This window comes from Juglans regia, chromosome 15 (assembly GCF_001411555.2).
Source record: "Juglans regia cultivar Chandler chromosome 15, Walnut 2.0, whole genome shotgun sequence".
Taxonomy (NCBI): Eukaryota; Viridiplantae; Streptophyta; class Magnoliopsida; order Fagales; family Juglandaceae; genus Juglans; species Juglans regia.
The window spans coordinates 1,206,066-1,220,631 of record NC_049915.1 but is presented as its reverse complement, the minus strand read 5'-3'; the positions used below and the strand labels follow the sequence as shown (position 1 = coordinate 1,220,631).

Here is a 14,566-nt window from a genome sequence, read left to right as displayed (position 1 = left end):
TAACTCATCTCATCTAATTATTACAACTTTTTTAAATTTTCACACAAAATATAATAAACAATTTAACTTTTTCAAAATTTAAAATAATAATAATATTAAAAATCATATTTTAACAATATTTTATTCAAATTTCATATCAACTCACTATCCAAACCTCTTTAATTTTCATTTTCAAGAGGTTTACCCATAGCTGCCAATTGATCATCATAAAGTTTGGAAGTTTGCAGGTACTTAGAGCAAGAATTAGAGCATTGCTTGATGTTTTGAAGTTGTCTCTTCAAATGAGAGATTCGTGACCTAGGTTGGGAAGCAAATTTATTTGCTACAGTTACCTAGACCTATTTATAAGTATTTAATCCAAATACGGTGGACAACACTTTTTCTGAAAGGGTCACATTGATCCATCTAAGAAGAAATTGATCATTCTTACTCTAGGCTACAAAGGCTGGGTTAGGTAGGGGTACTATCCGCACCATACGGTGTGGGGTAGCCCCATCCCCGCCCCCCGACCCTCATGAGCCAGGAGTGGAGTTTTCACCCCCACCTCCGACCCCTACATGTTGGAGGTGGGGTATCCTGCCCCGCATGTCAGGGGGCGGGGTAGACTCCCAATCCGTCCCACCTCCCGCCCACTTCAATAATGGACTACAATCCATAAATCTAAAAATGATTCATGGGTCTAAAAGTGATCAAAAACATATTTTTGGACCCAAATTGTAAATTTAAATTTGTAAATATGACTATAAATTTGCTAGTGCATATTTTGTGTAAGTTATAGTGTAATAGGGTGATCATTTTATAGATTGTCTTCACAATACAAGTATTATACTTAAGCAATGTGGGACTCTTGTATTGTCTTGACAATCTATAAAAGGGTTACCTTACTACTAGGCTTGTGCAAGAAATCTGATGGCTCGATCAACCCGCAAGACCCGATTTAATATGATCCAATAAAGTCGGTTTGATATTAAAATCGGTTTTGACCCCCATTTTACCTGATCAATGTCGGGCGTCATTTTGAACCCGATCTTAAAACTACATTTTAGGTTGCGTTTGGTTCCCAAACTCAACTAAGTTCGGTCTAATTTTAAGTTGAGTCTAACATCCAAACACTCAACTCTCAAATTACTAAACTTATCCCAATTCAAAATCTTCTTACACGTGGGATCCACAACCTTTTTCAATTTTTCATAAAAGGTACTAAACTCATCTTAACATCTAAAAACACACTTTAAACTCAGTTTAGATGGCCCCACATAGCTCCCTCCACTACTTAATTCATTATTATTAATAAAGAACTCAATAGAATAAGTCCAAATATATGCTATCTTAGAGGATAATTATCCTGCTCAACATCCAACATCCTTATTAGAGCACTAGCATTGGCTTGACCAAATGCATCTTCAAAATTTAGCCAATATCACATTTTTTTTATATTTTTATTTTCTATTTAAATTCAATCTCCACATTGGATTAGCCATTTACTCTTTATAAAATAATAAAATATTATTAAATTAATAATTTGTTTATTTAATTTATTTATATAACATTTTATAATTCTACTAATCTAATATTAATAATAATTATATTCTAATTAAATTAATATTAAAAAAAATCATATTTTCAATGGTCATTTAAGACTAATAACCAAAAATTGAGATTAAACTTATCTAAATTTTTATCTAAATTTCTTATTTACTAACCAAATATCTAATATTCTATCTAAATATTCACTAACCATATTTTCAATAGAGTGAGAAATTATTATTTTAACTTTTGGTGAATCAATTTGGTTCTTCAAATTTGGCTAATCATTGTAGCAGAAATCTAAATTATTTTAGAGATGTCCAATCTAATGTGAGGTCTTTTTAGTACAACTTATCTAAATTTTGACAAATTTTCAATTTTATCCAAGCCAATATTAGTGCTTTAAGTAGTTATACATAAAGCCTTATCTTGTGGGCAGTTGTGCTGACCCGAGTAGTTGGGTTTGACTGGACTCTATTCTTTAACAAAGCCAACTCCTCCATTTCTTCCTCCTCACAACTTTCTATTCCTCTCTTTCTGGCTCGCTTATTGTGGAGGAGGACCTTACTATTGTTAAAGTATATAGTGCAGCCACATCAGACCCCTCAATCTCCAGCCCTACAGGTCAAGCACAGAACGAGTGTCTAAGCAGTAAGCAGTAAGCAGTATCATTATCAATATGGCAAGAACACCTCATCAAGATCATGACTACAAACCTCCAAACAGCCAACCTTACAAATATGCAAGCTCACACTTAAAGGCAAACCGCTGCAATAATCAGCTGCAATAATCATGGATTATGCAATATATGTCTTCAATATAACTCTGTAATCTCATTTATTCAGCAAATCAATAGCATTTATGTTAATTGTATCATTTGCTACTTTGTACAGAAGATATATAATATGTAACTACCTATATAATGAATACACAATATACTGGTTTGGTGTGAACGCCAAAACCATTTTTCTGCAATTCTGTTCAGCTATCTCTGTGAATCTTCTTTTCGTTTTCTTTATCAAAGGGCATTCCTTTGGTGGAGAAGGGAATAAGCTATGGTTGGGAGCATTGAGAAGTGTGGGGCAGAAGATATTCTGTCAGATATTTCCGTTCTAAAGGATGTGGTCGTGGGGCAACAGTTTTCTCCGGTGGTGGTAGCGAACGGATATGTGAACGGAGGTAGGGAGATCGTGCTGGGACGGAACATTCACACAACATCTTTGGCTGTGACGGAGCTCGATGCGAACGACGAGTTCACCGGGGATAAGGAGGCTTACATGGCTAGCGACTTGGCTGGCTACAGAAAGACCCTCCTCGAAAGGACCAAATACCATATAGGTTGTTTATAAAATTTAATCACCCCTCAGCTTAATATTCATTGCAGAGAACCGTGAGTTTGCACTACGTGGATGGAATCCTTGATAGATTCTAGCCATTATTGCTTCTCAGGAGCGAGTAAATTTTCATAGGAGAGAGTTGCTAATCTTGTGAAGAACCATGAACTTGCCACTATAATATCAGTTTAGAGAAATCCTCTGGCCACGAAGGGATTATATAAAAATAATTTCACGAATTGATGTAATTTAATATAGTTTATCAAATTTTAAAATTACTTTTATTGTAAATTAGATCTAATGAATTATGTAAAATAGTGTCAATTTATAAAATTATTTTTGTATAACACTTCTCTAATTATAAATGAACATAATTTTTTGCCTTCGTCAACCTCACTAGTATGATTGATGATTTTTTACTTCTATCATGTTTATCTCAACATAATTTTTTACTTTGAAATGCTAAGATCTCCTCTTGCAGGTTATCCTGCTAATCTAGATTTCGATTATGGTGCTTTGGCGCAATTGCAGCAATTCTCCATTAACAATCTTGGTGATCCTTTTATTGAAAGCAACTATGGTGTCCATTCAAGACAGTTTGAGGTTGGCGTTTTAGATTGGTTTGCTCGTCTCTGGGAAATAAAGAAGAAGGCATATTGGGGGTATATCACAAATGGTGGCACAGAAGCTGTTGGGAATAACTGTATATCTAAGACTAACTCGAAGTATAGTAGCGGAACTAAACGAAAGAAAAGATGACAATCACACAGAAAGAACATCAAGAATTAAGTGGTTCGACTCAAAATGAGCCTACGTCCACTGGTGGGGTCGGTATCGGAGATTTCACTATCAACAACGATGGAGTACAGATGAATACAACAAAAACTTTACAAGGAAGTTATCTCTCAAAATATCACTCTATAACTTCTCTCTCAAGAAAACACTAAAAACAAGACAAAAAGGTGATTTCTGGAGTTGTGGGAGAAGTGGGCGCCGTTTGGTATTTATAGGAACAGTAATGTTCACTTCTGTGAACATTGGCTCGAGCGAACACTCGAGCGAGTGTCGAGCGAACGTAGGTTTTCTGTACTTCGCTCGAGCCAACACTCGAGCGAGGGTCGAGCGAAGCTCTCGAAACTCTCTGACTTGAACTCGCTCGAGCTGGGTGTCGAGCGAGGGTCGAGCGAAGCTCTCTGACTTGGATTCTGCTCGAGCTACTTGTCGAGCGAGGGTTGAGCGAAGCTCTCGAAACTCTCTGACTTGAACTCGCTCGAGCTGGGTGTCGAGCGAGGGTCGAGCGAAGCTCTCTGACTTCATATTGCTCGAGCTGAATCTCGAGCGATGCTTGAGCGAGACTCTCTGTCTGACTTCGCTCGAGCCAAGTGAAACTTCGCTCGAGCGAACCTACGACACATGCACTGTTCCATCTGATTCAAGCCACCTCCTAACAAATCTCCACCTTGGCTTGAACTCTGCCAAAAAACACAAAAAACCTCTGACCACAAAACCAATCCCCACCACCAAATCCCTTACGGGAATAACAAAATGCAAACACCAATCAAGTCCAAACAAAGTTTGAACTTGTATACTGCAACTGGCTTAGTCATCATATCTGCTGGATTCTCTGTAGTAGCAATCTTCAGAATCTGTATAAGACCCTCTGTAACAATCTCTCTGAGAAAATGATACCTGACATCAATGTGCTTCGTTCTCTCATGATACATTTGATTTTTGGTCAAATGTATTGCACTCTGACTGTCACAAAATACTGAGATCCTATCTTGCTTCAAACCCAAATCATTGACCAAGCCTTTCAACCAAATGGCCTCCTTAATAGCCTCTCCTGCTGCCATGTACTCTGCCTCGGTAGTTGATAAAGCAACAGTGGATTGCAGTGTTGCTTTCCAACTAATAGCTGACCCACACAGAGTGAATACATAACCTGTCAATGATCTTCTCTTATCTAAGTCTCCAACATAATCAGAATCAACAAAACCAGTAACTTTGGAACTGAGATCGACATCTCTATCAAAAATTAACCCAAAGTTCATGGTTCCCCTCAAATACCTGAGTATCCATTTCACAGCCTGCCAATGAGTCTTACCCGGATTAGCCATATACCTGCTAAGCACGCTCACTGCCTGTGAAATGTCTGGACGGGTGCAAACCATTGCATACATGATGCTGCCAACTGCGCTGGAATAAGGAACACTAGCCATGAACCGTTCCTCTTCATCTGTCTGAGGAGATAGGCTAGCTGAAAGCTTAAAGTGCGTAGCAAGTGGTGTACTTACTGGTTTGGAATCAAACATTCCAAATCTCTGAAACACTTTCTCAATGTACTTTCCCTGGGACAAGTACAACTTTCCAGCTTTCCTATCTCTGATGATTTCCATTCCCAAAATCTTTTTCGCAGCACCTAAGTCTTTCATTTCAAACTCATTTCTGAGTTGGGTCTTTAACAAACCTATGTCAGATATGCTTCTAGCAGCAATAAGCATATCATCAACATATAATAGCAAATAAATGAAAGACTTATCAGATAATTCCTTATGATAAACACAACTATCATAGTTACTTCTCAAATAACCATGATCAATCATAAATGAATCAAACCGCTTATACCATTGCCTTGGCGACTGCTTCAAACCATATAAAGATTTCTTCAATCTGCACACATGATCTTCCTTGTTTTCAACAATGAATCCCTCTGGCTGATGCATATAAATGGTCTATTCAAGCTCACCATGAAGGAACGCTGTTTTAACATCAAGTTGCTGCAGCTCTAAGTCATACAATGCTACTATAGCAAGTAGCAATCTGATCGAACTGTGTTTCACCACTGGAGAGAAGACTTCATTGAAGCCGATGCCTTCTCTCTGACTGAAGCCCTTAGCAACTAAGCGTGCCTTGTATCTTGCATCAGTATCACCCTGGATTCCCTATTTTCTTTTGAAGACCCATTTGCAGCCAACAGTCTTCACCTTCTTTGGCAACAGAACCAAATCCCATGTTTGGTTTTTGTGAAGAGACTCAATCTCTTCAGTCATAGCTGCGCACCACTGAGCAGATTCTGCGCTCTTAACAGTTTCTGAATAATTGGAAGGCTCCTGACCGACAATATTCTCTGCTGTAGTAAGAGCATACATCACCATATTTCTGCATGAGCATATCTCTGAGGTGGTCTAATCTGCCTCCTCTGTCTACCAGTCGCTATACTGTAGTCTTGCTCACCTTGTGCGCTGCTACTTGGATCAGAATCATGCTCATCTGCAATAGCATGATCTTGGGCGCCACGAGGCAGCCCTTGTGGTGCTTCAACCTGAAACTCCACCTGCTTTCTGACATCCTGTTCTTGTCCTGTAGACCCAGTAATCTCCTTTCTCGGAATAAGCATGGATTTTTCATCAAAAGTGACATCCCTACTGATCACAAACTTGGGTGATTTGGGATCAGTACACCACAACCTGAATCCCTTCACCCCACTGGCATACCCAATGAATATGCCCTTCTTTGCCCTTGGCTCAAGTTTTCCATCATTAACATGGAAATATGCAGGACAACCAAAAACTTTCAAATTCGAATAATCAGCAGGAGTATCAGACCATACCTCATTCAGAGTCTTCAAACCAATCGCTGTGGCTGGAGAACGATTGACCAAGAAACAGGCTGTGTTGATTGCTTCAGCCCAGAAATCCTTACCCAAACCTGCATTAGAAAGCATGCTTCGGGCTCTCTCCAAGAGAGTCCTGTTCATCTGTTCAGCTACTCCATTTTGCTGTGGAGTATGTCTAACTGTACGATGTTTGGCAATACCCTCATTCCTGCAGAATTCATCAAACTCATCTCCGCAGAACTCCATACCATTGTCAGTGCGAAGTCGCTTGATTTTCTTGCCCGTCTGATTTTCAATCAAAGCTTTCCACTGTTTGAAGTTAACAAATACATCGCTTTTCTACTTCAGAAAGTAAACCCAAACCTTCCGTGAGAAATCGTCAATGAATGTAAGCAAATACTGAGCTCCACCTTTTGACGGAACTGAAGATGGACCCCAAAGATCAGAATGAATATAGTCCACAGAACTTTTGGTTCTGTGAACCCCTGTAGAGAACTGAACCCTACACTGTTTTCCAAACACACAGTGTTCACAGAAATCCAGTTTCCCTATCTTCTGATTACATAGCAAACCCTGCTTACTCAAAATTGACATCCTCTTCTCACTCATATGACCCAAACGCATATGCCACAAACGTGTGACATCTGAATCCGGATCATCTGAAACAGACACTGCAGCTGCACCTGTCACCGTAGAGCCTTGAAGGAAATAAAGACCATTTGTCTTATCTCCCTTCATCACAACCATAGAGCCCTTACTGACTCTGATAGCTCCACCTTCACCAGTGTACTTATAATCTAACGAATCAAGTGTGCCCAAAGAAATAAGATTCTTTTTCAAATCTGGAATGTGTCGAACATTAGACAATGTTTGGACAATTCCATCAAACATCTTAATTCGGACCGAACCAATTCCAGCAATTCTACAAGCCATATCATTCCCTAACAAAACGGAGCCTCCGTTGACCGATTCATAGTTAGTGAACCAGTCCCTCTTGGGACACATATGGAAAGTGCAAGCTGAGTCCATGACCCACTTGTCACTAAAGCGACTATTTGAGTCGCTAATTGCTAGAACAAGGTCTAGGTCGTTAGACCTATCATCAGCAACACTAACGGCATTAGATGAACTAGTGCCGTCCTCTCTGTTTTTCAATTTTGGACACTCATTCTTGTAGTGACCAAACTTATGGCAGTAATGACATTTGACGTTCTTCTTACTGAACGTTGTTTGTGAACTGCCCCTGGATTTTCCCTTATTCTTATCTGAACCCCTGTCATTTGATCTACCCCTGCTTGAGGACCCCTTAACAAACAAGCCACTAGCTTGTTCATTAGTGTTCTTCACACTCAATTTATTCCTCAACTCCTTAGAATTCAAAGCAGACTTTACATCTACCAAGGAAATTGAATTTCTACCATATAACATGGAATTTACAAAGTTCTCAAAAGATGTGGGTAATGAACATAAAATAATTAACGCTTGATCTTCTTCTTCAAGCTTAATATCTATGTTCTTAAGATCCATAATGATTTTGTTAAATTCATCTAGGTGTTCAGTAATAAGAGTACCTTCCTTCATTTTGAGAGTGTATAACCGTTGTTTCAAATACAAACGGTTGGTGAGAGTTCTCTTCATGTACAGATTCTCAAGTGCCGACCAGAGACCAGTTGCAGTCTCCTCGTCAGCAACCTCTCTTAAAACTCCATCAGATAGTGACAAAAGAATAGCACTGTGTACCTTTTCTTCTTCTTCTTTCGAAGGAGCCGGAGAATCTTCGGATATCGACACTTCTAATACTTTTGACAAGCCCTGTTGTCGCAGTAAAGCCTTCATCTTGATGCGCCATAAACTGAAACTGTTCTGACTGTCAAATTTCTCCACTTCGAACTTAGCCATAGCCATCCCTCCAGATCTGTTTGAGCCAAGCTCTGATACCAGTTTGTTGGGAATAACTGTATATCTAAGACTAACTCGAAGTATAGTAGCGGAACTAAACGAAAGAAAAGATGACAATCACACAGAAAGAACACCAAGAATTAAGTGGTTCGACTCAAAATGAGTCTACGTCTACTGGTGGGGTCGATATCGGAGATTTCACTATCAACAACGATGGAGTACAGATGAATACAACAAAAACTTCACAAGGAAGTTATCTCTCAAAATATCACTCTATAACTTCTCTCTCAAGAAAACACTAAAAACAAGACAAAAAGGTGATTTCTGAAGTTGTGGGAGAAGTGGGCGCTGTTTGGTATTTATAGGAACAGTAATGTTCACTTCTGTGAACATTGGCTCGAGCGAACACTCGAGCGAGTGTCGAGCGAACGTAGGTTTTCTGTACTTCGCTCGAGCCAACACTCGAGCGAGGGTCGAGCGAAGCTCTCGAAACTCTCTGACTTGAACTCGCTCGAGCTGGGTGTCGAGCGAGGGTCGAGCGAAGCTCTCTGACTTGGATTCCGCTCGAGCTGCTTGTCGAGCGAGGGTTGAGCGAAGCTCTCGAAACTCTCTGACTTGAACTCGCTCGAGCTGGGTGTCGAGCGAGGGTCGAGCGAAGCTCTCGAAGCTCTCTGACTTCATATTGCTCGAGCTGAATCTCGAGCGATGCTTGAGTGAGATTCTCTGTCTGACTTCGCTCGAGCGAACCTACGACACATGCACTGTTCCATCTGATTCAAGCCACCTCCTAACAAAAGCCAATCTTCATGGTATTTTAGTTGGGTGAGTACGTAATCATGTTGAGCTTCAGTTAGCCTGAAATTATTTTTTTGTCTAAGGAGAGTGAAACTAATTAACGTTGCTTAACTATGCATGCAGGAGGGAAATGTTTCCGGATGGGATTTTGTATGCTTCAAGGGACTCGCATTATTCTATTTTTAAAGCAGCAAGAATGTATAGAATGGAGTGTGTGAAGGTTGACACTTTGGTTTCTGGTGAGATTGATTGTGCAGATTTTAAGGTTAAACTACTGGCCAATAAAGACAAACCAACCATCATCAATGTTAATATAGGTCTCTCTCTCTCTCTCTCTCTCTCTCTCTCTCGGGGTGTGTGTACGTATGAATGTATGTATGTATGCGCTTACGCACATGGATTCTCCTTCGTTTAATTGACGCAGCGAATCAGTCGTGTCACAGGGACAACAATCAAAGGAGCAGTTGATGACCCTGAGGTTGTCATAAAAGCTCTTGAAGAAACTGGATTCACTCATGATCGGTTCTACATTCATTGTGACGGAGCTTTATTTGGACTTATGATGCCTTTTGTCAACTGTGTAAGTCTTTGGTTCTAATGGATTGAATCATCTCTCCTGATTTTCATCTCATCACAATCAAATTCGCCTTCTCTTGTAGAGAAATTGGACCTGAAATTGTCCTAAATAGTTGACATGTGATGTTTTTTAAGAGTGTCTTTTGGTCTAGCTTGTTAGTGAATGGAACTTAAAAGCTTGTCCTAAATAGCTGTTGTAGTACTTTATGTTGCCTTACTTTTTTTTCTTTTTTTCCTTTCTCATATTTAATTATAATCTTACCTAAATATTGGGGCAATTGTTTCCTTTTGGCTCATTATTCTTTCTGGTTGACAGGCACCCAAAGTATCTTTCAAGAAGCCTATAGGAAGTGTTGGTGTTTCTGGTCATAAGTGGATTGGATGTCCAATGCCTTGCGGTATCCAGATAACAAGGCTGGAACACATCAATGCCTTGTCAAGGAATGTTGAGTACCTTGCTTCAAGGGATGCCACAATAACGGGAAGCCGGAATGGTCATGCTCCCATCTTTCTGTGGTACACCCTCAACAAAAAAGGCTACAAAGGGTTCAAGAAAGAAGTCCAGATATGCCTTAGAAATGCTCACTATTTGAAGGACCGCCTACATGCTGCTGGGATTAGTGCTATGTTGAATGAGCACAGCAACACAGTTGTGTTTGAGCGACCTTTGGATGAGAATTTTGTTCGCAAGTGGCAGTTAGCCTGCCAAGGAAATATAGCACATGTCGTGGTGATGCCCAGTGTCACAATTGAGAAGCTGGATGATTTCTTTGATGAACTAGTTGTAAAACGCTCATCCTGGTATCAAGGTGGAAAAGCCAAGCCTCCTTGTATTGCAGAAGAGATTGGGAGCGAGAATTGTTTTTGTACCTCGCATGATGGTGGAGTCTTAGGAATAGAGAATCGTCTTTGTACTCTGCGTGGGTGAGTCATTGTGTTCCCATGCATTCTGGTGTTGTTTTGTTTGTAAGAAAATGCTTGATTCAAGGAGAATTTACTTCCTGGGGGTGTTTGTTTGTTGTTTCCCTTTTCCAGTTTCAATGACGCCTTCATGTTTGCTCGGAATAAGATAAGAAAAAATTAATAATGCTTCATTTGCACACTATTTTTTATTTTCCATTGCTGATTTCAATACATCCTCTTCACAAGCTGTTGATTATAAGCTGTTGATTAGACAGCACGATCTGTTTAGATAAGAGAAATGATATTTGCACTATTATAGTATGTAAGCTCCGCACACTCTTTTTGAAAAAAATAGGTAAATCTGAGACCTATATAAAAAAATCATTTTTTTAATAATAGACTCTACTTTTTTTAAAGAGTATACCGTATACGAGACTTGCACACCTAGAACTATATCTAGCATTGCTCCTTAGATAAACATATGTTGAGCTTTGGAATGACTCAAAATTTGCTAACAATTAAATAGGCTGGATTTTTCTAATATCCTACTCGTTTAATCTGATTTCGTTTTGCTTCACTAGCTCTTCAAATGACAAGAATGAGCAATGGCTGGCTTCCGTACCACTTATATGGACTCCTCTTATTTCTCATTCACCAAAATGGAAAGTTTCGAAGTTGTTACATTATTTGATAAAGCAATGGATCAGTATGTCTCTAAACGGGACAGTTGATTTTAGTATAAGATAGGTGTGTTCCAGGGGATAATGTTGTTTGGTCTTCTTCTCCTTCTGCTTAAGCTTTTATATTCACTTCCTCTGTTCTTGTCTTTCTATGCTTTAGGATTTTCTTTGACAGAAACTTTCACACAGGCTCAACAAGAATTGGATACTTGTTTTTTGGCATTCGTACAAGTGTTGGTTGCACTGATTCATCTTTCTCCAGAGGTCTCCACCTGTGATAGAAATAAAAATTTCAGAACTTGGAATTGTAGTTATTCTAATGAGGAAATGGTTAGTGTTAAGTGCTATTCACAGCAAAAAGATCCTTTTCCCAAACTCTATGAATCTTAAGAAAGTATTTGCACTGCTAACCGACAGTTTGAAGCAATTTTTCAATAGTGTTTCAGTTCAGATGATTCTTTATAAATAGCATGCACAATTATCTGGTTATTCAAAGCCTTGATGAGAAGCATTTAAATTAATTTTTGTGCTTTTTGCTCTTATATTTCAGTCCTTTTAATATGTTCATCTTACTTGTATCTGCAGACCAGGTAATGAATGAAAATGCATATTTCAAGTTTGGCCAGGTTGATTCCAGGGCACATACGCGGTCCACTACCAAAACCAAGATAGCTGAAAGGCCTTAGTGGTACCTGCATTTGATAGGAGATATTATTTCTCAGATGAAAGTGGTAGCAATAGAAGTGGACTGCCAATGGATGAATTACAAAGAGCTTACATCAAATCTGGAAGGGTCAAACTTTTGGGGATTGGGGAAAACTCCTGGGTCATGGTGGATGGACACGACATCCAGGTTAATTGACCAACCTTTCTTGATGTTGTATCCTGTAATATCCAAAAAAATATGTTACAACCGCAATTATATTAGCATTGGCTATCTGATTTTTTGAGGCATACCGCCAATCTCAAAATCCTGGGCTGCTTTTCTTGAATACCAAGGTAATATCGTGGCTCTCCTAAGAGTTTCACTAATTACCTGCACTTGAAAGAAAGACCAAAGAATTAAGAACCTGTGAGCTGTCAACAAAGAAATTACTGTTAAGGTTAATTGAGGTTAATGAGTGTCAACATGTAGCTCACTTTGTTGGTGTAAGGCATACTGTTAACTTCAGACCATGTGAGATATTCTCCAACCTCTCTGTTTGCTTGGATTTTTCTGTGTTCCTCCTGCATATCCACAACCCAAATTTAATAGAGGGTCTAAAGCTGAAGAAATTAAAACTTTCCATTATGAGCTGTCAAGTTAATAATACCCTGAGTTGTTCCAGAACTGCAGGATTTTCTCCAAGGAATTTGATCAGCCATGTGAGAGCAGCAGTTGTGGTGTCGTGACCAGCAACTAACAGAGTTAGGATATTGTCTTTCAACTGTGAATCAGTGAGTTTTTCTTCAGCATCTCCTCCACCTGCTCCTTTGCTATGTTTCATTACCAATGATTCCAGGAAATCTTGTTGGATGCTTTCTCCATTTCTTCTCTTGGAAATTGTGGAATCTAACATGGCGTACATCCTATCCCGTGCCTGGTCAGACAGATGAAACTTTGTATGAGGAAAAACTTGGAATTTCCTGTCTTTATATTTGAAGTAGCTGCACTTCTGATGGAAGATGTTATGCATAAAATTTGATACCATCATGAGGTGTTACCTTGATACCCTTATAAAAAGCTGTCCCTGGAATTTTAAATGGCATAGATGCAAATGAGGAAGAAATGAGTTTGAAATTGGCCCGAAATTTTTCCTGCTCCTCGCCTGTGGGCTCTAAGCTCATTATCATGTTTCCAATCACTTTGAGAGTGAACTGCACAAGTCAAAAGATTTCGTTATTTCTCTAGAATCAGCATTTGGGCTAGGAAATGTGCCGTTTGGACTCAATAACAAAAACTTACTGTAGAAGCCTCTTCAAGAACAAGAACTGTTCGTCCAGGCCATTGATCCAACGTCTGGACTGCCAGCATATTGATGAATTGGAAATATTTCTTCAGGCCATCAATTGACAGGGGCTCAGCAATCAGCCGTCTAATCCGTTTATGTGCTTCTCCGGTGGTCTGGAGCAAGCTGGAAGGGCCTAGCACCTGCTGACCTGTATAGAAGAGGTTCAAGCTCACCATCCCATCTTTTCCTGTTAGCAATATCTTGCTTGCTTCTCTCCCTGTCATGAAGACAGTGAATCTCCCCAAGACGAAAGATTTGAATACTTTTCCATACCTACAAATAAATTCCCCAAGTAGAAAATGTCAAAACAGACTATTTTTGGAAATTGTGGTGCTTGTTTATTACATTTTACTTTTTGGATTTGATGGATTACCTCTTCTGCCTGTTGTTCATGAAGCTGAAAATACCAGATGGACTAGAAAAGCTCGAAATGAATGAGAAGCTTTCACCTACAATAGGCCAACCCAAGCTACCTGGGATTTCCTCCATTTCTTTTGGTGAAGCCCATGTTTTCTTCAGCAAGATGAAAGCTGAAAGCACAAAAATGGACAGGAGCACCAAGGCAAGTAAGATGCTCAAATCCATTGCCACTCACTGAATCAGCAGAAAGCATCAAATGTGTGGAAACCATGAATGAAGCTCTGTATATATATACATGTGAATTGATTTGCCTCATGGTATTCATGTCAATTCTAATATTCTGGAACCTAGGCAACAACCATAACTTGGTGATATTTACAATCACATGAGACAATTTCTACATCCTCCAGTAATTATCGGTAACAACTTTTCTGTCTTTCGATATGTTTAAGTTGAGATTTATCAGATTTTACTATAAAATTCGGCTGGTATCTAGGGAGTCTTGTTCTTCTCATTGTCCTTTGTCAATACCTAAAACAGATATGACGGACTAAATATTTCAAGAAGACTCCTTTCTTGCTGCTAAATTTCTTTCTGACATTAGTCCATGGCATATGGGAAATAAACAAAATGCTGGACAATTCACGATATCTAGACTAGTGTAGCTGATAATGATATTTTGTCTGCCGTCCTTGGGCTTACATTTCACTAAATTTAAGGTCTAAAAGTCACAGTCTCACTATTTTTAAGAAAAGCACATGAAACCTCACTTCTTTTGAGGGTGCTAATGAATTGCTTATGGATTTACTTCCTTGTAGGTGGGGGCGATTGCTCGAGGATTGGAAAGGGATATTGGGACAAAAATCTTTCTCTGCTATGAACGCC

General features: G+C 39.2%; 2 protein-coding genes across 2 annotated transcripts; one reads left to right on the top strand and one right to left on the bottom strand.

The window, feature by feature from the left end:
• Positions 1-2,582: 2,582 nt before the first annotated feature.
• On the top strand, positions 2,583-10,784 carry LOC109011835 (serine decarboxylase-like). The gene is made up of 6 exons (XM_035686042.1): positions 2,583-2,865; positions 3,343-3,564; positions 9,174-9,198; positions 9,295-9,488; positions 9,615-9,751; positions 10,064-10,784. The coding sequence occupies exons 1-6, from the start codon at positions 2,583-2,585 to the stop codon at positions 10,673-10,675; spliced, it is 1,473 nt and encodes a 490-aa protein (XP_035541935.1). The 3' UTR covers positions 10,676-10,784.
• A 462-nt stretch (positions 10,785-11,246) lies between these two features.
• LOC109011849 (abscisic acid 8'-hydroxylase 1-like) lies at positions 11,247-13,987 on the bottom strand. Its single transcript, XM_018993190.2, has 9 exons — positions 13,695-13,987; positions 13,276-13,594; positions 13,035-13,187; positions 12,644-12,910; positions 12,471-12,557; positions 12,288-12,366; positions 12,109-12,215; positions 11,904-12,022; positions 11,247-11,602 (listed from the first exon to the last, which is right to left on the bottom strand). Exons 1-9 carry the CDS (start codon positions 13,904-13,906, stop codon positions 11,512-11,514), a joined length of 1,434 nt encoding a protein of 477 aa, XP_018848735.2. The 5' UTR covers positions 13,907-13,987; the 3' UTR covers positions 11,247-11,511.
• Positions 13,988-14,566: the final 579 nt, after the last annotated feature.

Coding starts and splice junctions, on each gene's coding strand:
- LOC109011835 (XM_035686042.1), top strand. CDS start 2,583: ATGGTTGGGAGCATTGAGAAGTGTGGGGCAGAAGATATTCTGTCAGAT. Junction 2,866..3,342: donor AAGGACCAAATACCATATAG/GTTGTTTATAAA, acceptor CTCCTCTTGCAG/GTTATCCTGCTAATCTAGAT. Junction 9,752..10,063: donor TGATGCCTTTTGTCAACTGT/GTAAGTCTTTGG, acceptor TCTGGTTGACAG/GCACCCAAAGTATCTTTCAA.
- LOC109011849 (XM_018993190.2), bottom strand. CDS start 13,906: ATGGATTTGAGCATCTTACTTGCCTTGGTGCTCCTGTCCATTTTTGTG. Junction 12,367..12,470: donor GTATGCCTTACACCAACAAA/GTGAGCTACATG, acceptor TTTCAAGTGCAG/GTAATTAGTGAAACTCTTAG. Junction 11,603..11,903: donor TACCTGGTCTGCAGATACAA/GTAAGATGAACA, acceptor TTTCTATCACAG/GTGGAGACCTCTGGAGAAAG.